Genomic DNA, 27,796 nt, shown 5'->3' on the forward strand with positions numbered 1-27,796 from the left:
ACCTACTATGTGCCAGATAATGTTCTGAGGGCTTAGACATAATAATGTATTTAAACCCCCTAACGGTCCTCTCTGGTAGACAGTATATGCCCCCATTTTACAGGTCAGGGAGCTGAGACCGTGAGAAAGTCAACAGCTAGTGAGTGACAACTGGAATTTGAACCTGGCTGTTTGGCAGCAAAGACTATGCTCTTGGTTACTGTTCTGGACTGCCTTTCAGCATCACCTCCTCCTCCTCTTCCTCCTACCTTCCTTCCTTCTCACCTTCTTCCTCCCACCCACATTCCATGTCCATTTTTCACTCAAGCACTGTGCTAAGCTTTCCACTCAGGATCTCATCTGATGCTCTCACAGTCTTTTGATATGTTATAATTATAATTCCTACTTTTAAGATGAAGAAACAGAGGTTCATAAAGCAGCTAAATAACTTTTCCGAGGTCACACATATTAATACATAGCTGGGATTGTGACCAGGTCTACAGACTCCAGAATCTCAATCTCAACATTCTATGTCTCCGGTCCTAGGGATGGAGTGGGTGGAGGGTTGAAGCAGAGAGAAGATTCAATGAGGACTCCCATCTTTCCAGCCTGGAAGGTGGTGAGACTAGTTCCCCCAGAAGACTCACAGTGTTTGGGCTTCTGGTCCTGGCAGAGATGCAGGAGCTGGGAGGCCCTGGCATGCCCTGCATGGCATCCTCACCTTGGATGCTCAGTAGGGGTGCCCAATGTGGTGACAGATGTGGGGAAGTTCCTCCCACTGGCCTTCCTCATGCACCTCTTTGGGGCCCACTGTGGTCATTCTTTGGGTCTTTCCTCTATCTGAGCTGCCTCCCGGAGGGAGCTTGGGCAGCCTGGCTGAAGTCTGTTCTCTCAGCCTCTTGTGTTCCTCAGAAGACCAAAGGATAATCCCAGTCCTCCTTGTGACAATGGTGACAAACCCCATCCTTTCCGCAGTACAGAACACAGAAAACTCCCCAGTGCCTCATCTGAATCACCCCCAGCTCCTCTGCTACTCTTCCACCACCAGCCCACACACCCTACAAGTGGTCTCTTCCAGCTTAATGACAACTCATCCCCAGTCTGTCTGAATAATTCATGCTGTTATATAGCTGGGCTCTGAGCCCAGAGCTTTCTATAAAATTAAACAAGCTCCAGCCAACAGTGATTCTGCTAGCTCAGGCGATTCCCAGCTTTACTCTAGGATGAGTGCTGTTCTTGGATCTTGAATGAGGACTCCAGAGTGGTCCACGAGACCATTCCATCTTACTTCCTCTGTGACTCCTGCCTGCCCACCTCTCCCACATAGCCCAGACCTTGGGGTTCATGAGCGTTTCATGAGGGTGTGAGACACTCTTCTAATGAGGAAGCCTTCCATAGCCTGACCCTCACTCCACTGGCCAGAACTGGGTACTAGGCCCTTCCACATAGGTTAGTTCAATTGATCCTTAACAGCCCAATCATGTAGCTGTCATACCCCATTTTTAGCCAAAGTGAACCAGCAGCAAAGCCAGGATTTGGACTAGAATCCTTTTAGTCTGGATCCAGGAATTTCCCCCTTCCTCTCCCATCAGATAAAAATGCTAGGAAGGGCATTTTTCACAGGCTTGGGAAGATATAATGAGAATCCAGTGCAAATGCATGCAGGGGCCTAAATATAGTTGTGCTGGGCTCAGTGCCTCCTGAGCCATAGGAGGGCTGCCACGTCCACCCTGGCTCTCGGCCTCATGCTCTGTGGCTCTGTTTCTTCATTGTCTGCTCCAGATGTAACTGTCTATCCATCAATCATCTAACAATCTCCTCTCTCTACATATATATAGAAATGATATTTATACTATATATGATTATAAATATAAGCACACATGTATAAATACACATCTGTATATATGTACATATATTTACATCTGGAGAGAGACTATTAACAGCCAGCAGGGCCGGCTGAGGAGAGTTTAGGACTCCCGTTTCTTTTCTTCTCATTTTAAAGAGCAACTTGGTTTTGCTTCAGTGACTCTCTGAGTGAGTTCTTCATGAGCAACCCTCATGCAGATGTCCCAGGAGCTGTGGGAAACAGGAAAGCAGGGGGGAAGGACTACGGAACAAGGAACCAGAGGGGTAGGCATCTGTCTCATGCCAGACATATTTTTACTGGAGTTATGATGTGCGTTTAACATCAGGATGGTTCTGTCTGACCCTTCTATAAACCCTTCCCAGATTATTATGCCCCCAGGAGTTAGGGGCTCCTGCTCTGTTCTCCCTTAACCTTGCACCCAGGCCCATTTCATTGCACCTCCACCCAGTTTTGTCCCTAATTTTATAACCATCTACCTTCCCTGCCAGACCGTGAGTTCAGTATGGACGGGGACTGAGGCAGTCTTGCTTGGTGCCCAGCACAGTGTCTGGCTTGTAATAAACCACAAGTATTTTTTTGAATGCATGAATGAATTTATCAGCCCTAAGATATGCCCCCTTTGCATCAAGTCAACTACTCCAGGAGGAAGTATTATATAAAACTTTACAATCACTCTTAGCTGATGGGTGAACCTGTGTGGGGCCGTAGTAGTCATTGCTTCCTCTTCCCATTGCTCATTCATTATGTTTTCAGTAATTCACTGCTGCATCCTCAGCACACAGAACAAAGCCCTACACATAGTAGGTGCTCAGTACAATTTTTGTTGACAGAGTCCTCAAAAATCTGATAGAAGGTGGTATTTTGCTGAACTCACCTTCTTCCTATAACATTTTGCTCAGTTTTGGAAACGGGTGCAATGCAGTTAGTTAAACCCAGAAGCGATGAGGTGAAAGGCGAGTGCCCCTAGAGGCCCAGTTCGGATGGTTGCTCCTGAATTCTTTACTGCTACAACCCAGCGAAAGGGGCCACAGAGGGAGCGGGGCAAAGCCAGATGCACAGTACCCAGCTTCTCCTGCTCTGGCTGCCTGAGGTAGAGTTGCCACTGGTTTTCGGGGCAACATGGTGAGGTCCCTTGGTGATCGTTGGCTCTCTCATTTTGCTCCCAGAGCTAAGGTGGGCTCCAGTGACTACTATAGAATAATATGACTAGTTACCAGGTACCTGGAGGAGAGCTCCTCACTCCCAGATTCTTGCCGGGTGGTGAACACTCCACTGGAAAGAAATTTCCATAGGCAGCTCTTGCAAAAGGAAGACTACATGCTCACGTTTAAGAGCTGGGTGATTGTTCCTAAGAGAGTTTTTTTTTGTTTTTTTTCCCCTTCCTTTTACAAATAGGAGTAAAGGGCTGAAAAAAATGACAATGTGGATTTAGGGTAAATGATTTTACCCATCTGGACTTCAGATTTTTCCATCACAAAATGGGAATACATTATAATAATGACGGAATTTTTTTTTTGTCTGCCTCCCGCAGTGGTTGGAAGGATGTGAGGCGTAGCATGGGGATTGCTGGCAGAGCAAGAAGCAGCCCTGGGCATCTAGTCAGAGCCCTGTGCCTGCCTCAGATTTGTTCCTGGGACCTGTTCCCTGGGACTCCAGGCTTGCTCCATGGGGAGCTGCTCAGAGGGAGTCACCAGGTGTCCGGGAACTGTGTTGAACGATATTGCCCCCCAGCTCTAGCAAAGATGCCTAACTTGGCCCCTGCCACCAAGCCCCAGAAGCATTTAGGGAATCCCACCTCCAGCTTGGACAATCCAGGGTGACGTTATTTCTGGAGCCAGCGTTTCACTGTGGCATGCATGTGAGCATGTAAGCATGTGAGCATGTAAGCGTGTGAGCATGTAAGCGTGTGAGCGTGCATGTAAGCGTGTGAGCGTGCATGTAAGTGTGTGTGGGGTGGGGAGGGAGGACTTGAAAGCACATCTGCTGAATGAGGGATGCCAGTTATTCTGGAGTCAGCCCCAGGGAAGGTCACACGTGAGGTCATGTCACATTTTCTTTTTCTTGGCAGGAGGGTGGGGTCGTAGCACTCTTCAAGGTTTGCCGGCAGGACAGTTTCCGGTGCTTGTACCCCCAGGCGCTCCGCACGCTGGCCTCTATCTGCTGTGTGGAGGAGGGTGTCCACCAGCTGGAGAAGGTAAGGGCAGATGGCTGGGTGGTTGGTGCCTGAGGTCCCTGGGCCGGCTGGGCATGGAGGCAGGCCTCATGGTGGCCCCTGAGTCCCTCCTTTTCCCAGGCGCCAGATGGAGTGACTGGGACCTTGACTATGGGAATCAATGAAGAGGCAGAAGGGAAAGGGACTGAGGAGCCTGACCAGGACAGGCAGGGCCCAGAGAGGGACTTAGCACCTCCTGGGTGGGGTAACCAACTGGGAGAGTCCCATGGGTGGAACACAGCAGGAGGCCGGTGAGTCGGGGACAGTGGTGTGGAGGTTCGCGGTGGTCGGTTCTTCACTCACAGCAGGACCCCAGCAGAAGGAAGAGGATGCAGCTCCCGGGGGGATACAGCAGGCAAGACCAGGGTGGGCATTGGGTGCCTAGGCAAACGCGTGGGGTTCTTCTCCCCTGAGGACTAGATGCCTGGGTGAGGGAGACTGAAGCCCCAGTCCAAGTGCATCTGGGCCAGCTTTGTAGGGTGGAGTTGGAGGAGGAACGTGGTGGCCTGACAGGCCCTAGTGCCTCAGCTCAAGCCCAGTCTAGGGCGACATGACTAATTCCAGCCACCCCATTCCCTGCCCAGGTGCAGGCTGAGGATCTGAACCTGCAGATGAGCCCTGAGGGACTGCAGCCAGGAGGGCTGGGGAGGCTGGGGCTAATGTTTGGGGATTTCACAACCAAGTTCCAAGGAAAGATGCTGAAAATTCTTATAAAAAAAGAAGTGGAAATGCCTGGTATGTCCTAGTACAGTTGTGCTGGCAGGGTTTGGGGCTGGATCTGAGTCTGTCCCTGTGAGTGGTCTCAATGGGGATGGGCTGAGCACACTGCTCCCCTTCCTCTGTGTCTGTGTCCTGCAGTCTGTTCCTGGCTGCTCAGGTAACCCCACCGGACCCCCAGCCTCCTCCCTTTGGCTTGGACTCCTAGACATACGATCCTCTTAGTTTCCACCCTGCCTATTTTATTACCAGGACAGAATTCTAGGATCATGGACTTAAAGATGCTCTTAGCTGAGGATGGAGGGTGGATGGGGAATCTTCTCATTTTACAGATGAGAGAGCCATGGATCAGAATGGAGAAATAATTTGCCTAAGGTCACACAGTAAGATAGTGGAGGAACTAGTGCCAGTTCTTTGGACCGAGAGCCCCTTCTCACTGGGCTGGAACCTTCCTGTCTGGTTGCTATGAGCACTGGATTTGGAGGTGCGAGATCCATGCTCATGCCTTGGTCCTGCTGCTCAATGCGTAAGTAGGCTCTGAGGAGGGAAATGGTTTGCTCAAGGTCATATAGCCACGAAATGGAAGAACAAGAAGCCAAACCCAGGTCTTCCAAGACTGAAACCAATTACACCTCTCTCCCCATTGCAGTGCACTGTCTGATTGTGTGAGCAGACATGCCTGTGGGTGTGTTTCCTTGGATGCCAAAATAGAGGAGTGGGGTGGGTGGCGAGAGAGAGACAGACAGACAGATGGACTCGATGAAGGAATGCATTGAGCATCTTCAGCTTCATGTGCTGAATAATTCCCTCTCTTCTCCCATAAAACTTCTTCCTTGGATAGTGGCCAAAGGGCCGAATAGGGTTTGTTTCTCATCTTTCACGTCTGGTCGGCAGGGAGAAAGGGAGGACAGAATAGAAGGGACTTGGTATCGCCAGTCCTCAAAGAGCAGTCTTGGCTTTCCTGAGTTTGCAATGCAGCAGGAAGTTTTCAATTCAGGGAAGAAAAACAGCAGGGCTTTTTTGTTTAGAGCTTGAAGACCTGCAACTGGGATAACTGGAGTCGATTTTTCCTTCTACCTGTCTGACACTGCTCAAATGCCGGACTGCTTTAATGTGTCTTTCCCAGGCCAGATGGGCTGGCCCTGGACTGGGAATCAGACCCTGCCCAGCTGAACAAGACGAGGAAGGGATGCTCATGGTCCGAGAGCTTACTATGTGCTAGGTGCCGAGCTAGCCCATTACATATGCCCCTGCATTAATACACCTATGAGCTGAGCACTATTAATATCTCCATCTTGAAGAAAAGGAAATAAAGTGTCAGACAGTTTAAGTGACTTGCCCAAAATCACATAGTTAGTAAGAGTTGGAGCCTGAATTTGGACCCAGCCTGCATGAGTCCAACACCCAGTCTACCTCACTCCCACGCTAGTTTAAAACATACTCTGAAAGCACCAAAAAAGTCCCTGCATTTTAAACCCAGACTAACTTGCTACTCCTGGCTAATGTCCTAATCCCCAACCCCCAACTGGCATAGGGGATGGTAGCCTACTTGGGCATTCCCAGCCTCCACATCAGATTGCTTATGATATACAAACACTCATGAGACATCTCCTCTGGGCCAGGCACTGAGTAGGAATGAGACTAAAACTGAGAAGGGCCCCTGGGTAGTCAGAAGAAGAAACTACATTGTATAGCAGTTATAGAGCTTGCAAAGTGACTCCATAGGGATTCTAATATCATTTGATGCTTACCTCAATTTTAAAAGCATCCCCATTGTACAGATGAAGAAATTGAGACCGAGAGAGGTGAAATGACTTCTTGAATAGAATCACACAGCATGTAATTCATTCATTCAGCAAATATGTATTATCTGCTATTTGCTAGGCACTGTTTTAGGTGTGGGAATATAGCATTGAACAAAACAGACTAAACATTTCGTCTTCATAGAGCGTACATTCTAGTCCAGGGGTGGTAATTATGGCCAATGGGGCAATTGCAGCCTGCTGCTTCTTTTCGTACAGCCCATGAGATAAGAATTTTTTTTTTTCATTTTTAAATGGCTGAAAAACAAATCCGAAGAAAACTAACATTTTGTATCACATAAAAAATTATGTGAAATTCAAATTCCAGTCCATAAAGTTTTATTAGAACACAGTTATGCTCATTTGTTAGATGTTGTCTATATCTGCTTTCACACTACAACAGCAGAATTGAGAAGTTGCAACAGCTCATATAGCCTGCAAAGCCAGAAATATTTACTATCTGGTCATTTATAGACACTGCTTGCTGAGCCCTGTTCTGGTGGGTTATGAGGATGTCATGACAATGATGAATAGGACCATAACTAGCAGAAATGGAATACTTGCTTTGGGCAAGGACTTTGCTAAGCCCCTCTTCATCATGCCATTTATTCCCTGCCACAGCTACATTCAATGCTCTTAGTAGCCCTATTGTTTACAGAAGAAGGAAAGGAGACTCAGAGAAGTGAAGCAATTTGCTCAAGGGCACACAGCTAATCAGTGGCTCAGACAGTCATTTAATTCCAGCTCTGCTGGCCCAGAGCCAGCCTGGGCTATTAACCATTGTGTAGACTCAGGACTCAAAATCTGATATTATGAGTCCAGTGTCCACACTCTTTTCTTCCACATCGTTGTGAGAAGTTTGGGAGACATTCAAGAAGACTTTTGTCTCCCCCACCCTCCACCTGTGCCCCCTTTCTGGGTCCTGCCCACATCTCCCACCCTCTGTGGTCCAGGCTGCTCGGCGCTGGCCTCAGGGACTCTGGGGAGGTCGGCCATTGTCAGTGTTTGGGAAGGTGGACAGGCCCAGGCCCAGGCTGGACTATGGAAACCACGGAGTGACAGGCTGGCGAAGGCGGAGTGGGGGAGTGCGGTGCCCCAGGGCTCTTGCCAGCTGCCAACTCACCAGGCACGAATCACAGCCTAACTAGATAATGTCAGAGTTCCAGCCTTCCCACTCCTGATTTACTGCCCTGGCTTCATCTCTGAGGTTTGCTTAATTAATCGGCAGTGAGAAACATGCTGGATTTGGTGAAATTCATCTCTGTCATGGGACTTCCCCCTCCTTTCCCTCCAACCTTGAAGAGGTTCATTAGATCCTGCACAGCCCCCGGCGGAGGTGTGGGTCTAGCCGGGTCACTGCATCCATCCTGAGCGCTGCTGTGTGATGCCCGAGCCTTGTCTGGTTGGGGGGGGGCTTGTGTGGTCATATATTCAGTCACGCCCTCATTCATTCACCCGCGGGAAGTCGCCCCATTCCTTCTGTCTGTCAGTCAGTCATTCACGTACTTTTAAACTCACGCACTCACTTGCTCTCTCTTGAAGTCCATCCCTGGTTCACTCTACAAATTCATTCTGTCGTCACACGTCTGTTGTGAAGCAGCCCGGTGCAGTGGAGAGACGGGGACTCAGAGTCAGGCAGTGCTAGACTTGAACTCGGATCCTCTGCCTGTGAGCTTGGGCTTGTTACCCTGGGGAACTTGCTGAACTTCTCAGAGGTGCAATTTCATGATCGCTAAGATGGAACTAATAAAATTGACCTCGTGTGCAGTAGTATGATGCTTGGCACACAGTAGCTGAATAAACAGCAGCTATCATGACTGTGGCAGGTACAATGCTGATCGCTGGGACTTTGAAAATCAATGGAAGGTTAGGGTCTGCGGGAGAAGGGAGGGCCGGTGTGCTGCAGGAGGGGCTGGCCTGGTCAAAAGTGTGGCGAAGTGCACGTGCACAGTGTGGAGGAGTTGGGTGGGGCCGGAGCATGAGTCCTCACAACCCTTCCATTTGACAGATGAGGAAACTGAGACTTGGAGACTGTGTTCCCGCCATCATGAATGTAGAGCTTGGATTCCGACCCAAGTCTGGCTGATTCTAAACCCCTGCTCTTCACTCTGCTACCCTGGGAAGAGCTGTCCCCTCTGAGGTAGGGATGACAGGGATGACTCCCCAGCAGCCAGGCTCTTTGTGTTGGCCAGGGCAGGAGCAGACATGGGCACCCGCCAAGCAGGGTTGGAGGGTGCAAGATGTCAACACCCACGAAGAGTCTGGAGGGCCTTGCGAGGCTCCATTCTTTCTTTTCAGAGCTGTCCTGTGGAGGTCTGGCTCATCCCGGCCTTGCCCTCCTCACTGTCATGTTCCCTTGCGCCAGTAACCTGTAGTATGCCTGTCCCACCTTCCCAGTGTCCTCATCAGACAATCACTCCTCGTTCCCCTCCGGAGGGGAGAGACAAGCAGACCTGCTCCCTGCCTCCAGGGATGGCCAAACCGGGACAGGCCCAGCAGTACAGACAGTGGGAAGGGCTGTACTAGGGCCGTCAGACCACAGACAGGAAGCCCCACCTCTGCCGGGTGGCTGGTGCAGGCAGCACCAAGGACGCGGTGGATCTGGGCCCGGGAGGGCCAAGGAGGAGCTCCAGGAAGGCCAGGGGAAAGCAGTTGTGATGGCGGCAGAGGGAGAGGGACTCTTTTAGGATCTCTGTGTTCAGCACATTTGGGGAGTCCTGAAGAGGAGGCAGTGTTCTCTGGACCCCACTTGGGAGGACACTGGAGGGAGAGAAGGAGGGCCAGGGAGGGAGCGGGGGCCCCAGAGCCAGCCCCATGGTCCAGTGAGAGCAGGTGAAATAACTCTGTCAGGGTAGACTGGCCAGGGCTGCCTTCCTGGAGGACTGGAGCAGGCCAGGTGGGCTGGCATTACCGGGGGGAAGATTGCTGGGTTTGGGGGAGGCTGAAAGATGGGTAGGGAGCAAGCCACTTCTCCTCTCCAAATCTTGGCTTTCTCTTCTGCAAAATGGGACTATGTGGGGCTGCTGTGGTGATGCAGTGTGATGGTGCAGGTGGGGTTTGCAGCATGGGCCTGAATGGGGACAGCACTCTCCCCCGGTCTGTCTCCCTTTCCTCCTCCCTGGCCTGTTTGTCCCCACCTTTCCAGGCTGGTCTGGGGAAAACTGTGCATTGCCCCCAAAGGGCCTGGGTATTGGGGATTTTGTAATGGCCCTGGCAGAGTTGCAAGTGTTCTGAGTGGCTTAAGGGAAGGTCAAGGCATTGCTGGTTCAGGGCCTGGGGATGGGTGGTGCCGGGCAATGATGAGGTAGGAGAGGGCTGGGGACCAGAGCTAGGCTGGGGACTGTGGTCTAGGAGAGGGGCTGGGGATGTGAGGGATGGAAACCTACAGATCTATGGCCACAGGCTGGGGGAGGCACTCAAACCCTAATGCTCAGACAACCTCAGACAACCTCCAAGACAGTTCTAGCAATTGCCTCTTGCAGCTTAGGACCAGAGACAATCTTGCTTTCAAAAGAGTATCCTTTTATTGCCACCCCCTCCCTTTTGTTTTATTTTTTCAAATAAGGAGTTAGTTCACTCTGTGCTGGAGCCAAGGGGAGAGTTTAATGAAAATCAATAGAGAAATTAAAGGGGGGAGAGGGGAGGAGGACTTAGTTTCAAGTCCAAGAAGAAAATCACCGAGGGCGAGGTACAGGGAAATTGCTGCTTGTCTCCGTGCAGCTCCGTCACCCCCCTCCAGTTTCCTGGGGCAGCTTCTTGGCATCAGGATGCCCTGACATCTGAAAGCCCAGGCTGGGTGAGTGATGGAGACAGGGAGGCCTGGACCCAGCTCTTGAAATCCCAGAGGCCTTGGGCAGCAGGGAGTGGGCTGCAAGGTGGGGGGGGGGCGGTGGGGAGGCTCCGTGTCTTCAGCTGCTGTTTTATAGGAGTCTCTCTCCACTGCCTGCTCCCTGTATGATTGAAGGTGGTCAGAAATAGTTAATTTTTGCAAAAAAAAAAAAACCCCAAAACAAAAAAACTAAACAAAAAACAACAACAGAAACAAACCTTTAACCAGTGTTCTCATCCCTTTACCCATTTGCTTCTCACAGTCATTTTGTCAGGCAGGCAGGGAGCGATGGGCATGTTACAGAAGAGCCAGTTGAGGCTGGAAAGGATAGAGATACCGGGGCTGAGAGCCCTGTGTTTTTGCTCCCAATCATAGGTGTTGCCTCTACCCCATTAATTGAAAAGTGTCATGGTGTGTAGACCCCAGGCAGCTACTTTACCTTGCTAGAGTCAGTTCTAATATGTAAGTGAGGCTGGGTAGTGAGAAAGGAACTATGAGTGACAGGCAGAAAATCTTTGCTTAATTTGCTTTTCAGCCCCTTCTCTGCCTAGGAGTAGCTTCTGGAGAGAGGGAGAAAGAGAATTCCTCTGAATGGGGGTCCCAGATGCCTCCCCAACCCTCGTCAGGGCTTAACCCACGTAGGATTATCAGCTTCTTCCCCCCTCACACCCCCGACACTGGCCTTCAGCTGCCCTGGAGATGGGTAAGGCTGTGCAGCGAGCTCCAGGGTCCCAGCTCAGCTGTCTGTGCTGTGACTCTGGCTGACAGTGGAGAGGGGGAGGGACTGGCATTGCCACTCTCCCCAGCCTTGCAAGGGGGGTGGCAGCGTCTGTGACAGTTTTCCCGGAGGAAGTGTGGCTTGTTCACTTCCACACATGCCAAGGCTCTCGTCCTTCTACCTTGAAGGTAGGGGCGGGGGCGCTTAAGGAGGCCAGGATGCCAAGAGGCCGAAACACAATGGGCCACATGCCCTGCCTCCCCTCTCTTCTCACAAGGATCCAGGCTGAGATCGTGGGCCAGTACTGCCCAGACTGAAGGAAGGCCCTGCTGGCTCGGGGGCTGCACCATACCAGCCAGGTCCAACCTGACCGTGGTGAAGGGACAGGGCTGCCTGCAAGTGCAGCGGTGGCTCGCAGGAGCAGGCTCCAGCCTCAGGGCTCAGCGGGCCCCATGCGCTGTACAACAGCGGCCCCTGGTGGACAAGAGCATCAGCGGCAGCTCCACCCGGCTTCCTGGGGCTGCTGAGCTGGTGTGTGCTCTGGGCCTCAGGACCAGCAGTGAGTGAGTGAGTGAGTGAGTGAGTGTGTGTGTGTGTGTGTGTGTGTTGGGTGCGGGGTGGGGGGGAGGAGAGAGGAGGAGGATTTACAAATTCAGGGCGACAAGGGCTTCTTCCCGCTTCTTCCCACTGACCCAGCCTCCTCCAGGAGGAGGATGTAGGCAAATCTCGCAATCTACCAGGTCTCCAACCTTAAGGCTTCCCCAGAGAGTCTGTCCTGTACCTTCCCAGAGTGGAAACCTTCCTAGGCCTCCTAGGTCCCACTGTGCAAAATCTAAACCCCTCAGCCTGGCACTGAAGGTGCCCTCTGTACAAGCTGCCTCCAGCCCATTGTCCCCTTGGTAAACAATCCTGGGTTCAATGCCTAGTTTCATCACTCACTGTGTGTGACCTTGCACCCCTCTGAGCCCCATTCCATCCATCACAGGTAAAAGTGGAGTGATAATCCCTGTCTCGCGGGTTGTGAAGACAAAATGAATCAATGCTCCAAAAATGTGAGTTATTTTCCCCTTCCCAAGAAATTCCTCCATTAATGGCCCCCAGGGCTCCCTTGCCTTGGAGCCTCTGCCTATGTGGGCTGTCCTAACCAGAGAGTTCCACCTCCGCTGTTGACATGCAGCTCAGACGCCTCCTTGTCTGGCCCTCCTTCCCAACTGCCCTCCTCTCTCCTTGGTGCTCACATGATACGCAGTGCTGCTCCTGGAGCGTGTCTCACACTGCCTGGCCTTGGAGCTGTCTGTTCTTCCCCACCAAGAGACACTATGTCACCCACCCTTTCAGCCCCTCAAGGAAGTGGCTTGCACACACAGTTGCACGAGGTTTGGTGTAGGACTGAATAAGTACTATGTCAAGCATTTTGGTGCATTCTTGGTCATTGAAAATAAGAGCATGCAGAGCCAGAGAGGTTAGGGGATGTGCACACTCACATTTCTGTGATCAGCTGCAGGGCTGAGACCAGCATGGAGAATGTCTGACTTCACTCAAAACACCCTGGCAGGCTGCCATGAGCAGTTTCAGACCCTAGTGTGGGGTGGGGGTAGGGGAGTATAAACATTGTAGGGCCCCTCAGCAAGGACAGAGTGGCTGAAAACATTTACATGGGGATTTATCCCCTTTTGCACCACTCAGCCCTGGTAATTTTCACCAGTTTCTCCTCTCTCCCTCTCTCCCCTGCCTCCTGTGGCCCCGACCCCAAGTTCTTAGGTCACAAGCAGAATTCAGGAGGCTGTGGGCCAAGATGAGCTCTGTGAGTCAGCCAGAGATAAGTGAGATGAACAGAAGGCGCTTGAGACTGGCCCTGCCTCCTGGGGACAGCCCTCCAGGCTGGGTGTTAGGGGAGAGACCTGGAATCAGGCTTTTCTTTGGTGCTGGTTTGCTGATGGACCACAAGGAAGTTTCCTAATCCTTGGGAGCTTCAATTTTCTCATTTGGTGGAAGTCCTTGTTCTGCTGGTATCATGTGGCATATGAAGTCATTTTGTGAGATGCTCTGTGACGAACACAAATTTGAAGGTGTTGAGCTGGCTGGGCTGGGGATTCCGGTGCCTGTTCTCTGGGGCTGGGGTGTGTTCAGAGGGTGGTGATCCTCCAGGAGCTGTTAGAAGAGAGCTGGGCACCTCCCTACCCCTGTGAACTCACAGATGGAACCCTGCGTTTGCGAGCCTGCTGTGTGGTGTGCGTGTGTGTGTGTGTGTGTGTGTGTGTGTGTGGTGGGCGTGGTGGGGTGTGGTGGAAGACAGTGGGCTCTTCGACAGGGTTAAATCTTAGTTAATGTGCATTTCCCAGCTGTCCCGAAAGAAGCAGGTGGGAGTAGAAAATAAATCAGAAGTCAGATGTAAACAGGATGCTGGTGCTGGGGAGAAGAGACACTGTGGCTGCAGGGAAGCGAAGGTTGCTCAGGGCACGGGACAAGGTGCAGAGGTGGCACTCTCAGCCACCAGCACTGGCTTTCCCTGGGCTTCCGAAGTGGGGCATGTGCTAGTTTGGAGGGGAGCAGGGGAAAGGAGGGGATTGAGAGGGTGGCCAGAGGTGCAGGTTTGGGGGCAGCATTTGACTAGGGAGGGTCCACTTCCTGGGAACAGTCTGGCACTGACAGCACAGCATTGACAGTGGGCCAGCTCTCAAAGCCCAGAGCTGGAACTGGCACCCGCTGCCCCGTGGTGGCAAGTGATGGGTCCTCTGGTCACCCACAGAGACAGAGAGAGACAGGGTGATGAGAAAGAGGGAGAGATTCACAGAAGGAAGAGACAGGGAGGGGAGATGGAAAGACACTCAACCCAGCTAATGAACAACCACAGTTTCGAAAGGAGTGTTTCATTCCCTCTCTGGGCTACTTCAAAAATATTAATACAAATCAGGTTATTTGTAGATTTCTGATAGCTGGATGTGCAGTCCCCTGCTTGTGACCTACTTGAGTGTGTGGTCATCTCTTATTATGGTTTTAATTTTTATCTTCCTGATGAGGAATGATTTTGAATACTTTTTCATATGCTTATGGCCATTTGGTTATCATCTTTTGTGAAATGCTGGTTTGAGTCTTTTGCCCATTTAAAAACACTGAGTTGTATTTTCTCATTGATTTATGAAGTTTAAAAATTATATTCTATATACAAATCCTTTGCCATATATATAGATACATAGACAGATAGATAGTGAGCCTGTGGTTTGCTTTTTAATTCTCTTAATGGTATCTTTTAAGAAATAGAAATTATTAATTTTGTTAAAGCCCAATTTATTGATTTTTTCTTTTATAGTTAGTGCTGCTTGTGTCCATTTAAGAAATAGTTGTTCTCTCCAAAAATCATGTAGGTATTCTGCATTTTCTTCTAGGAGATTTGTTGTTTTGCCTTTCACATTTTGGCTTGGGATCTATTTCAAATTAATTTTTTAAATGGTGTTCAAGGTTCAATTTTTTTTCCATATGGATTCTCAATTGAGCCAGCACCATTTATTGAAAAGACCATACCTTCATTACTGAATTGAAGTGATGCCTTTTTTGTAAGTAAAGTGGTGATATATGCATGAGTCTGTTTCTGGACTGCTTTTTTCTCTGTTCCATTAGTCTTTTTGTCCATCCTTGTGCCAATATGGCATTGAGTTCCTGTAGTCTAATAAATTTTGATATTTGGTAGTATAAATTCTCTAACTCGTTATTTTTAAAGATTATTTTGGTAATTATTAAACTTTTTATATTTCTCTATACATTTTAGAATCAGCTTGTCAATGTTCACAAAAACACCTGCTGAGATTTTGATTGGGATTTTTTAAAAATGTAAGATAAATGTTTAGATAATTGACATCTTAATATAGGATGTTTCAATCAATGGACATAGTAATTTCTCTACTTAACACAGACTACCTAATTTCTCTCAGCAACATTTTGAGTTTTCGGTGTGGATATCTTATATATCTTTTTAAAATTTATTCCTAGCTATGTTTTTATGCTAATGTAAGTGGTATTTTAAAATTTTTATTTTCTAACTGTTGGTGCTAATATATAGAAAATGTAATTTCAATATTGTACCCAGTGATCTTGCTAAATTCACTTATTGATTTTAGTAGTGTGTAGATTCTTTTGGGTTTTCTATGTACACAATTATTTATCTGTAAATAATGACAATTTTGCTTCCTATTTTCTAATCATTCTACCTTTTTATATTTTTTCTTATCTAATTGCATTGTCCAGTACAATGTTAAACAGGAGTGATAATAATGGATATATTTACTGATTTTGGGCAGAACGCTGTTAATATTTCATTCACTATTTCATTGTTAAGTATATCATTATCATTTTAAGGATTAGAAAACTGAGGCTCAGAGAAGGTAACTTGCTCATTTCACAGAGTAGCCCAGACTTTTCTCACTCTGAAGGCTGTACCACTCCCTTATATTGTAGGTACCTTTAGAACAGTGGTGCTCAACCAAGATGTCCATGAGACTTACTTGAGGAGTACTAAAAAATAATGATGCCAAGACTCTACCACAGACCAACTAAATTCAAGTTTCTGGTGATGAATCCTGGATATTAGAGTTTTTAAAACTTTCTCAGATGATTCTAAGCAGCTAGGGCCCAGGCTGAGAGCCACTATTCTAGAAGCACTTTTGGTACAATTCAGATCCTAGCTGTGCCCAGCAGTGCTTTGCTGAAAACTTGATATTTTCAGACCTAGTAATCCTAATCAAAGGGAAACCCACCCCCAAATGCCTTCAGAGCGTTTCTTTGAAAATCTGCTATAAGGAAAATCATCTTGTTGACAGGGAAATTATTTACTATATAATCCTTTAAGTGATTCAATCTGTGCTTTCTCTCTACCTTAATAACTCATTTCTGCTTCCTATGACTATACATCTCCTTGCTACCTCACTAATTTGCCTGCCAAACTATTTGTATAATCCCTGTCATCCATTGTTTAGTTCCCTGTTACACATTAATATTTTATTTATCCACTTTGGCACTTAGCTTTTAACCAAAGATTCTTGTTTGAAATAGCAAACGAGATTGAGTGGAGTCTGGGATATATTAGTCTGGGGGAGGATAATATTACCCCCTTGGTGGCCTGTTTTAGTTTCTGTAGCTTTCTACTGAGCTGTCGGCCTTACTACTACTCCATAAAGAAGACACCTCATTTTTTAAAAGGAGTCTTTAACCTCTTGGATTGTTTGCAGACTTTACCCTGAAACTTGTCCTTATCTGGTTTACACCCCATGTTTGGATTCTGCTTCTGCCCGATGGGTTCATTTATTCCACCAAATGCTTTGCTCTGTCCCTTGGCTCCTCTCTTGCCTTTGCTTCCTTGGACATGACCCTTGCTCCCCTTTCTATCATTGAATTTTCCTTCTGACTATACCCTGCACAAACAGACCCATACTACCTGGACCTATGAGCAGGATTCTAACTGCTTTGTGATTCCCACTGGTCTTGTGTGTTTCTGCAACCTTTAGGTGTCTGAGTGGACAGAAAAGTGGATTAGATTTGAGAGTCTTTAGGTCACTTTCTCTCTCTTATGATTGGCTTTTCACTGCATTCCCATGATTCTGTTTAATGATTACAATCTAGCAACCAACTCCTCTGCCTTTCCTTAAAAACTAAATACACACAACAAAAGCAATCATAATTCCCCCACAAAGCAAAATTAAGAAGTAGCAGACTAGCTAACCAGTAATATATGATACTGGCCTGTGTCCCTTAGATAATTGCATAGAAGCCACCACTGATGCTTTTCTAATTACTAGTAGGAGAATGTTGCTCATAAATCTGACATGTTTACTGTACATTTTGGGTTCCTCAACTGTAGGGGTTCTGCTGTGGTTTGATTATATCCCCCAAAGTTCATGTGTTAGAAAGTTAATCCCCAATGCAACAGTGTTGGAAGATGGGGCCCAACAAAAGGTGGTTAATGCCATTATTATGGAAGTGGGTTAGTTATCTCTGGAGTGGGCTCCTGATAAAAAGATGAATTCAGCTCCCCCTGTCCCCTGACCCCGCACGCTTCACACAGGCTTGTTTGTCCTTCTGCCTTCCACCATGGGATGATATAGCAAGAAGGCCCTCACCAGATGTGGGCCCCCAACCTTGGACTTCCCACTTCAGAACTGTAAGAAACAAATCTGCTCTTTATAGATAACCGAGTCTCAGGGCATTTCATTATAGCAGCACAGAACAAACTCTGACAATTCCCATGCTGCTTCTCCCACTCCCCAGAAAGAATCTCAGCATTCACCAGCTCCCTGTGTATCCAGATTCCAGGTGCATCGACCCTGCTGCCCAGGTGATGACCAGGCCACACCATCCTCAACACCACTTGCATGCTTTCCCACTAGACAGTCTGACTCAGGCCCAGGCCCCTCCCATTCCACGTAAAAGCTAATTATCTATAAGTGCTTCAAGTAGCAATTTCTTTAGGGAGGTGAAAGTGCTTGATTAGATTGTTCTCTTGGCATCGTCAAGTTTACAGCTGGGGATGGGAAGTGGGTGGTTTGGGGGTGGATACTTCCCTAAAGTGGGACCAGTGTTTGAGGAAGGTGGCCTCAGGCTGGGCTACTCCTGGGCCCATCAGGGAAGCCGAGCTGAGCAGCCCCTCTTGACCTGGTCCTGTCACCAACACCTCCCTTCTGTCTTGCCCAGAGGTCCCTCCAAGGGAGGCATAGGACAAGGAGTGGGGAGACCAGGATTGGTCCCAGCCCTGGCATTAACTTGCTGTGTGGCCTGCACAATCTCCTCTCCTCCCTGGGCTTTCGTTTCTTCAGCACTCAGCCCAGACTTCATAAGCTAACTGCTGTGTGGCAGGTCTCAGCTGGGTGCTGAGGACCTGGAGAGAATTCGGTGCAGGAGCCGCCCTGAGTGGCTCCAGTCTGGTGGGGGGATGTGCGCATAGCCCGGTGAGATCATCCAGCATGGCATGAGCTCTAGATGAGGTCCAGCCAGAGTGGTGTGGCAGCGGAGAGGACAGAGACCACCTCTGTCTCAGGGAGGTGGGTGCGTGTTCACAGAGGAGGTAACTTTTGACTTGGGTCTGAGAGGGAAATTAGGACAGAAAATAGGGAAGATGACCACTTCAGCTTCAAGTGAATTGGGTTTAAGGTACCCATGGAATATTCAGGAAAATTATTTTTGGAATGAAACATAAAATGATCCAACAGCAGTTTGGAAACATAGATGTGGCTCTCAGGAAAGAAGGCCGGGGCTGGAGGGCTGGATCTGGGGGTAACGGCAGTGAGTCATTGAGGCCACTTGGGTTTGGGTGCCGTTGTCACAAGGTGGGCTGGCAGCAAACCTGGCATATGCCAGTTTAGTTGGATGCGAAGGAGGAGAGGCCGAGAGAGCAAATGGTAAGAGGTCCTAGCTAGGGAGGGGAGGAGTGCAGAAGTGTGGTGTCATGAAGTCCCAGAGGAGAGCAGGCCAAGGTGGAGAGAGTTCTCAGCAGGAGCAGAGCTTGCAGAGAGGACAAGGGAGAGGGGGGCTGAGAGGCGGGGTTTGGGTCAGTTTCCCTAATCCTTTGGAAGCACATGATTCCTCTCTGCACCCCCGGCCGCTTTCTGTCTTACTCTCTGTCCCATCCTCTCAATGTTTTTTTCTGTCTTTGTTTCTCCATTACCATTTTACTTGTTCCTGCTTCATCTCTGTGTCGGTGCCCAGGTCAGCACCTGTCACATGTAGGTGCACAGTGAATGTTTGTTCAACTATAAGTGCAGAGATAGTCCTAATTTTCTCTCTCTTTCCTTCTAAGGGTTTGTAATCACTCATGTTATTCACTGTTCTTGGTCAGGAATTAAAACAGGAATTGTTCCCATTTTAAAAGTCCCAGTTCTGGGCTGCACGATCAGGTGTCCAAACAAGTGGGTCAACTTGTGGGCCCCCATTCAAAGGTTTGCCATGGGGTCTCAGTCCCAGAGGAGGGTGCAGACAGGAGCCCTGGAGAGCAGCCCACACAGGAGACTGGGACAGGCAGAAGTGGGGTGAGCTAGGACTCAAGGCGCTATGTCTAGGATTGATGACTGCAAGCTGCCAGGCGGGACTGGGAGGGAATGATGGTGCCATTATGTGGCAGGCACTATACACGCAGTCTCTCATTTAACAATTGCGATCATCCTCTGAGGTTGGTATTTTTATCCCTATTGTATAAAGGGAAAAGAAAACCCTATGAGATTGGCATTATTATCTACATTTTATAGATAAAGGCTCAAAGTAGGTAAGAACCTTGTGCATCTAGTAAGGGACGGAGGCAGGATTCAGACCTGGGTGGGCCTGACTCCAATGCCTGTGCATGTTCTGACACTACAGGAATTGGCTCAGGAGCTGGGAAACCTAGAGCCCAGTGGTGTGGGGCCCATCAGTGGCCTCCCACTGTGGTGAGCTGGGCTGGGTTGGAGCTACTAAGACGGTGATCGACCTGGTTAGGGCAGCCTGCTGGCAGCAGGCTAAGTGGCAGGTCAGCAGCATCAGAATGAAAGGTCAGGGAAATTTGGCTCCTATGAAAATCCACCAAATAGAAAAGTAAGCAAAAACATATGAACAGGCAGTTCAACTTGCAAAAAACAAAAGCCAAAACAGACTAAACCACAGCAGAACAATGATATATTGATAAAAAGATTCTCAACCTTATTAGTAAGTGCAGACATGCAGGTTAAATACAATGTTTGTACCCATTGAATTGGCAAAAATTTTAAAATCTGACAAGAAGTATTGGCAAGAATGTGGAGTTAAGTGTGGTTAGTATACACTGGTGGGAGTATGCATTGCTGCAAGTATGTTGCAAAACAATTTGGCAATGCCGATAAACATAAGGATGTGCAAATACCATGTCCTAGGAATTCCACTCCTAGATTGAGACCTTTAAAGAAACTGGCACATGTTTACTGGGAGACATTTAGAATATTTATAGCAGCACTGTCTATTATAGCAAAAACTGGGAAACCACTTAAACACTCGTGGACAGGAGAATGTGTAGGTAAATTGCAATTGATTTGTGCAATGAAATACCATACAACAGTGAAAATAAATGAACTCTAGCCACATGCAACAATAGGAATGCTGACTGCAGAAAAATGCAAATTGCTATAAACAATATGATACCACTTATGTCAAGTACAAAACCTTGTAAACCAAACAATATATGCATGCAATAAATCTCTAAAGAAAATAAGGGAATAATAAGCACAAAACTCAGGGTAATGGCCCATCCAGCTGGGGAAAGCAGAGCTATGAGATCTAGAAAGGCATGCAAGGTGTTTTCTTGGTTTTCTTTTATTATTTCCAAGACTAGAATTTCTGGATATTAGGCATATACATACACACATATAGGTGTTCATTTTATTAGTTTTATACCTTATACATTTGACACATATTTTCTTCTCTTTTGAAGGAATGATATATTTCATAACTAATAAATCACCGAAAGAGATCTGAACCATATAAAACAAATTAGAAGGAAAGCAAGACAAGAAGCAATTGGCAATTGTATAGACAGGACTCCACAGGACTTTCTGGGGAACCAAAGGGCGAAAAAGGAATTGGGGTCCATATCAGGCTAGGGGTACTTTCCTGGGGTCAAGAATCTGTGGAATTTATGTCCTCATGTTGGCTATGTCTCCAGTATTGTCCTTTCCTGTAACTGCCTTTGCTCACAATGTCCCCTCCATCCGCAATGCCATTCCTCTACCTTCACTTGTCTAAAGTGTGTCCTCAAGTCTTAGGTCAAATTTTACTTTCTTGCATTTATTCCACATTTGCTGAAAACCTACTACGTGCCAGGCCTGAACAGCCAAGAGTGGACAAGCTGTGGTCCCCAGGCTTGCCGAGGGGAACAGGGAACGCAGACAGACAAAGGAGCAGAGGCTCATGCTACAATAGTGCTTCTCCAAATTGCTGGTGCATAGAGGTCAGCTGTGGACCTGTCAAAAAGCAGATTCCCAGGCCTCCCCAGAGATTGTCCTGGACTAGGTCTGTGTGGGGCACAGGAATCTGTTCTTAAGAAACTCTCCCTGAATTTGATGCAGTTGGTCCATAGACCTCACTTGGAGAAACAGGGCCCATCGGTGGGATAAATGCTGTGATAATAGCACAAGTGCTGGGACATGGGAGCCCTGAAGAGGGCCACCTTCCCCCGCCGAGGTGTGGGCACTAAGTTGGAGCAGCTTCCAGGAGGCCTCGCCGTGGAGCCTCCTCATTGGAAGTCGCGCCCTGTGTGATGGTTATTTATGGATGTGAGTCGCGTCCCCCACTGTGGGGGGCCCTCCTCCCTGGTGTACCTTTGCCTTAGCACGGAGGCCTGGCATGCAGTGTGTGCTCAGAGAGTTTTACTCGGCGGGTTTGCAGAGCAGCATTCTGGGCTGGGGAGTGGCCTGACGTCCAGGCCTTGGGTGGCACTGGGCCCTATGGGCCACCAAGTACTTGGCCTCTCTGGCATGTTCAGTTTGGCCTGTCTCCACGCATGTGTTGGGGACTAGGGCAGGACACTGGTTTGAGTTTGACCAGTATTGCCACCTGAGTCAGGGGTCAGGGTCTTATCTGTAACCAAGATATGATTAAGGAGATTGGATTGATTGAGACATTTCCACATTAGAGATTCTGTAGCTTCTTAGCAAAGGCCTTTATCGGTGCAGGAAGGAGGAAAGCGGATGAAGGCCAGACAAGCTAAGAGGTTTCTTATGTTGGCAATAGAGGTGCTTCCTGTTTCTAGGCCCAGAGCACGTCCCCTCCTCTGCCCTGAGCCCAAATGAGGCCCCTCTCGAAGGGCACGTTAGTCAAACACCTGGCATGGAGCCAGTCCTGCCAGGGGCCTCCTGGCTGCTGTTTGTTCCCTTTTATTAAGCACATCCAGGTGAGTTTTATTGCAGACAGTTCCCTGAGCTCCTGTTTCCACATTTGTCTCCTTTGAGTCCCGAGATTGCCAAAGGCTTTCACAGCTAATGGACCTTACAGCTCCCAAGAGCCATTTAAGGGAAGCACAGAACTCACAGGTGGTAATTAGTCAAATGAAACAGACCTCTGGAGACCCACTGGAGCTGAGTGGCAGGAAGAGGTAGGGACAGGAACCTCAGGCCTGTGGCAGGTGTGGGGAGCGTCAGCACAGGCTATGCCTCACCTCTCCCTACCTCCCACTTCTAACCGGGGAGGGACTCCTTGGTGTTCCGTGGCAGGGTCCTCAGGCAGGCTTGTGTCCAGGGGTGTCTAGGGGCTGCAGTAGCACCGATGAGCTAACCTTGACAGGTGACTGCCCCCCTTTTCTCCAGTAGGTCTCATGTGCTGACCCCTTCATGCAGGTGGAAGGCTGAGCTCAGGTGCCATTTCTCAGGAGGCAGTGTCATGTCCTGTTCAAAACCTGGGCTTTGAAGCCAGACCCATTTGGGTTCCAATCTCAAACCAACTACTTTAAAACCAACTACATTGCTCTTGGGAAAGTCAATGAAATTTTCTGTGCCTCGGTTTCCTCGTCTGTAAAATGGGGATAATAGTACTGACCTCAGAGGGTTATTGTAAAGAGTAAATGGTCTAGTAACATATGGACTCCACCTAGAGAGTGGTACCTGGCCCATTGTAAGCACTTGATGAGCAGAAGCTATTTGCATGCCAAGAGCACGTGTGATCGGGGCTGGGAAGCTGACGTCTTTATTTGGCATTCATGTCCATCTGCCTTGCTTCTCACTGGTGGGGCACAAAGAGCAAGGCCTCCAGGGAAGCAGCCCCCCTTCTATGGGGAAGATGGTGAAGAACAAGATGGAGAAGGAAGACTGAGCTCAGCCTGTTGCTAAATCCAAGGAAGGGAAGAGGGAACCAACATTTCTTGAGCATCTCTTCTGGATCACGCATGGCCTGCTTTGTCTCCTTCATCCCCCAATACCCTGTTAATGAAAACAGAATCCCAAAGAGGCTAAGTGACTAATGGAAAGTCAGATAGCAAGGAAAAGGGGGCCGGGATGGGAGCTCAGGGATGTGAGATTTCTAAGTGACTGTTCTTTTTACCACCTTTGGCTGAGGTAGAGGACCAGGGTCCAGCCTCTGGACGCTTGGCTTGATGTCTGCTATCTAGAAAGCCCGTGTGAGGTCACTGATCTCTGCTGGACTCAAAGGAGAGACCTCCAGGTGCTAGAGTTTGAATCATTCTGGAGGTCCTGTCACCTGGTTGTCCCTGGCTCCACACTAGATCCTGGGTTATTCTGGGAAGCCAGGCCTGGCCGTGTAGGGGGTCTCGAGTCGGTCTCATTAATGTCATGAGCAGTGATGCCCTCCCAGCATGCACAGGGAAGCTCCCTCTCTCCATCTGCAGGTGGATGGCGTTCTGTGCTTGGCCGACATCCTGACTGACGACAGCCACTCAGAGGCCACACGGGCTGAGGCTGCAGCTGTGGTGGCCCAGGTCACCTCCCCACATCTGTCCTTCACCCAGCACCTCAGTAGCTTCCTGGAGAGCATGGAGGAGATTGTGACAGCCCTCATCAGTGAGTCACCCTGGGTGGGTGGAACCCTGGGAGAAAGGGCCTTGGCACTGTCGTCTGCAGAAAGAGCCAGGAAGGCCTTCCTGTCCACCACTCACTGCACCCCAAATATCTCCTGCATACATGGTGACACTTGCTGAAATCCCACCATTAATGGATCAGAATTGGGCTTTGAAGACAGAGCTCTACTGCCAAGAGTTTCCTATTAAAATTCACATAGCCCTGAAAGCAGCAAGTTGAGTGGTGGTCAATTTGGGATTAATTGACCTTCCAGAAGGGGGTCCAGGACAAGCTCTGGTGGGGGGGAATGGGGCCTCAGATTTTGAGGTTCAGGTCCTGGGCCTGAGAGATTCTGATAGGCTTTGTTCCTTAATTCTCAGTCATTGTACCCAGCGAGTGTGGCAGCGATGACCAGGGCAAGTGGCTTCTCAGAGAGAAATCCCACCAGCAGTCTCACATCATGGGGCCTTGAAAGCACTGACTCCTTTAGAATGCTCCTAGTCGGACACAGGTGCTCCTGGCAGGAGAGTCCTAGCCCATGTCTAGAAGCTGCCGTCCTCCCAGCTTGCCTTTGCTAACTGAGGAAACTAGAAGGACTTGTCTAGACACAATTCTCAGGGAACTTGTTTTACAAACCACCTCTTTTCTTTCAAAAGTGCTGGTGGTGATCTCTGTTTCTACTTCTCTCCCTTTCTCCGTTGCTGTCTCTCTATACCTATATCTTACTGAAACTTAAGGAAAATTAATTTCATCAGAAAATTTAGAGTTAGCTCTTGGAGTCACCATACCAGGGCTGGGAATATATGGGATAGCACAAATTTAGGGGCAGCATAGAACACTGGGTTAGGAGTCAGACCCTGGATTTGGGTTCTGGTTTTGCATTTATCCATTCAGCAAATAGCCATTGACCATCAGGCGCTGTGTGAGATCCTGCCATTCATTGCCATGTCACACTGCAAGGCTCTCTTTACAATTTTCCTAATATATAGAACAAGAGTTTGCAAGTCATTTCTTTCAAGGGTCCTTCTAGGTCTAGGATTTTAGGATCTGCAAGTACTTCACACAGAGAAGACATCAGGTAAGTTGACTTTATGGCTGATTCTAGTTATGGGGGCAGTGGTACCCACAGGCCAGGCTGGAAGAAATCAGTTTGCCAACATCCCACATTTATACAAAATTGAGAAAACATGGAGGCCAGGTGTTGAAAGTCTTGGCTGGAAGGAGCTCAAGAGACCATAAACTCCTGCGCCCACTCTCGAGGAGAGGAAATCTAGGCCTGGAGAGGTTGAGTTTTCTCAAAGCCACAGGACAGCGTTAGGATTCCTTTGTGCCAGAAGCTTCATGTCCAAACATCTTCCAGAGCTCAGCAAGACACATAATTGAGTTGAAGAGAGATAGATGGAAGAAGAAAATAAGGGGTTTGAGTCCTATGTTGACTCAAAAAGCCCATGCACCAACGAAAGGGGGACAATCACTGCTAAACTCCAGTTGATTGTGGCCATGTAGGAAAGGCCTAGGTTTTTAAAGATAAGACAAAAATGGTAAATTTTATAGAACATTTCCCAATTTATAAATGTTATCAAATAATAAAACAAATAAACCCAAACAAATGTAGTCCCAATGACCTTTCACTGTTGTCATATGTCCATTCCTGCTTCTTTGCCCAGGCTGGATTTTCCCCTGGAGATGAGGAATCTTCCTATTTATTTCATCCTGATGAAGATGTACTGTAGAGTCCACTCTGAGACTCAGCAGATACCTTCTGGGCGGGAAGCCAGGGCTCTGTTCTTTGGTGGGAAATAGCCCTCCAATTTCTTGCCATTCCCTGGAAACATTTATAAATGAGTCACTGGAATCCTCAATTTAATCTTCCTAACACATCCCAGGTGACTCAGACTATAGTTCAAATAAATGTGCAGCAAAATTAAAAGGCACTTAGATGGTTGTGTTAATAATTGCTGTGTCGACAGCAACAGCAACTGCATGAGAATGAGGGGGGAGTGTTTGGACCTAGAAGAAATCTTACAGCGAAGTGGGCCACTGAGTTCTGTAGTCTTACCCCAAACCCTGGATGTAGGGAGATGGCCTGGAAGGGATTGAATGGACTCTAGTGGTTCCCCCCAAATTAAATGACAGGGCAGTCATTGGATAAGGGAAATCACAGAGTTCTTAATTCCTTGGCTAATCTGTTGTCCCAGCCCTGGGAGGTTAAATCAAAATTCTGAGTTCTTTAGGGGGTCACACCTGGGCCATGGGGAGCAGAGCTGCCCAGAGGCAGGCATTACTCTCCTGGTAGGACTGAAACCTAGGTCTGCATGGGCATCACTGGGAATGAGTCAAAGAGCCTGAGGTACAAGAAGCAACCTGGAGTGTAGAAAGAACGGGAACTCTGGAGTCAGAAGACTTGGATTTGATTCCAGCCTCCAACATTTACTTACTGGCTGTAAGACCATGGGCAAAACACTTAACATTTGAATCCTCAACTCCTTCACTTGCAACATAGTGATAAAAATCGGATTGTTATAACGATTAAATGACTTAATGAGGTAAAAAAAAAAGTATAGCAGTGCTTGGCACAGAGCAAACATGCAGTGCATGGTAGCTGCTGCACAGCTACTAGCTTCTCTGAGACTCAGCAAGTTGTGAATGGAGACAATCATTTTCTACTTTGAGGGTGCTCAGAATTTACTGGCACGGTGAGAAGCACACTGTAGGTGTTCGACTAATGTTATTGTCTGTCCCTTTGTAGGTAGGGACCAACAAGTGCGGTCACCGGAAGGTGCTAAGAGATGCCAGTTGCAGCATTAGAACCTGGAAGTACAGACTCTTTGTGGGGAGGGAAGAAGTAGGGACCAGGGTAGAGCATAGTTCAACTCTTTCTCCTGAGCTTTCTCTCCTGGGGCTATTTTCCTGAATTCTGTCCTCTCCTCCTGTGGCTTTGTAGAGGTGTTACCAGTAGGGCCTGGACCCAGGAGGCACCCTGATTGGTGGTTACGTTGGAGTTGAGGATCAGAAGTCAGGTCCGTCACACTGGGGCAAGCCCCGTGGACAGAGCCTGCTTCCTCTCACGGTGGGAGCCCGTCCCAGGTCCTGTGGAGCCCAAGGGCGGATGTGTCAGGTGGTGGGGGAGGAATGGGGCACTCTGCTCCTTAAAGGCCCTTGGTACAATTACAGATGGTAAGTCGGGGCATCTGGTTAGGGCTGGGCTGTGACCGCTAGGATCACAGAGAAAGACCCTGGCATCCAGGGGCTTGCTGTGGGACTTTTCTGCAGCCAGATGACCCTACCCTGGGGCCAAAAGGAAGTCCTGAGGCTCTGCTGATGGCAGCAGGAGAGGTAGAGTCGCTTTGTTTTACCTTTAGCCTCTTCCTTAAGGCAAATTTCTCAGCAGTCTAGCACGCATTACTACAGACACAAATGGACAAAGTCCTCTTTCCTGCCTCACAGCGTTTCTACGTGCTCTTTCTTTGGTGTAGAACATTCTCTTCCCCAAATATTTTCACGGCTGGTCTCTTTCCTCCAGGGCTCAGTCGTAAAGTCACATTTTCAGGGATACTTTCTTTATGCACCCCAGTGGACCCCTAGTTATTCTCTGTCTTAGCACTTGTTTATTTTCTCCTTCATATTATCAGAATTTTGCAATTATATTAATGTTTTAAAAGTTCATTTTCTCTTGCCCACTAGTAGAAGGTAAGCTCGCCTGTTTTGTTCACTGTGCCATCCCAGTATTGGTACTTGTTGGATGAAGGAGTGAATAAAAGTGACATAGCAGGTCTCAAATTCCAGCTTTGCCACCTATGTAGACAGTCACTTTTCCCTCTCTAGTAACTACTTTCCTCATCTATAAATTGGGTGTTATAACATCAGCCCAAAATGATCTCCCAGAGCTATTGTAGGAACCAAATGAGATAACTGATAAGAAAATATTCGGCCCCAAAGCTCTTTGCTTCCTCTTTGCCTTCCAGAACTGTGCCAAGAGGCCTCATCTGGGGAAGTTTTCCTGCTGGCCTCTGCGGCCCTTGCCAACATCACCTTCTTTGACACAATGGCCTGTGAGATGCTCCTGCAGCTGAATGCCATCCGCGTCCTCCTGGAAGCCTGCAGCGACAAGCAGAGGGTGGACACGCCTTACACCCGGGACCAGGTGAGAAGCTCAGAAGGGAGCAGGCCTATAACCATGG

General features: G+C 48.5%; 1 protein-coding gene across 1 annotated transcript in view; it reads left to right on the forward strand.

Annotated features, from left to right (window-relative positions):
* Positions 1-27,796, forward strand: part of INSC (INSC spindle orientation adaptor protein) — a 128,273-nt gene that overhangs the window by 83,187 nt on the left and 17,290 nt on the right. Inside the window, exons 7-9 of the mRNA XM_045556546.1 lie at positions 3,915-4,040; positions 23,447-23,618; positions 27,581-27,759. Coding sequence (XP_045412502.1) covers positions 3,915-4,040; positions 23,447-23,618; positions 27,581-27,759 — 477 coding nt within the window. The remainder of the gene's footprint in view (positions 1-3,914; positions 4,041-23,446; positions 23,619-27,580; positions 27,760-27,796) is intronic.

The sequence above is a fragment of the Lemur catta genome, chromosome 7 (assembly GCF_020740605.2).
Source record: "Lemur catta isolate mLemCat1 chromosome 7, mLemCat1.pri, whole genome shotgun sequence".
In the NCBI taxonomy this organism is placed as follows: domain Eukaryota; kingdom Metazoa; phylum Chordata; class Mammalia; order Primates; family Lemuridae; genus Lemur; species Lemur catta.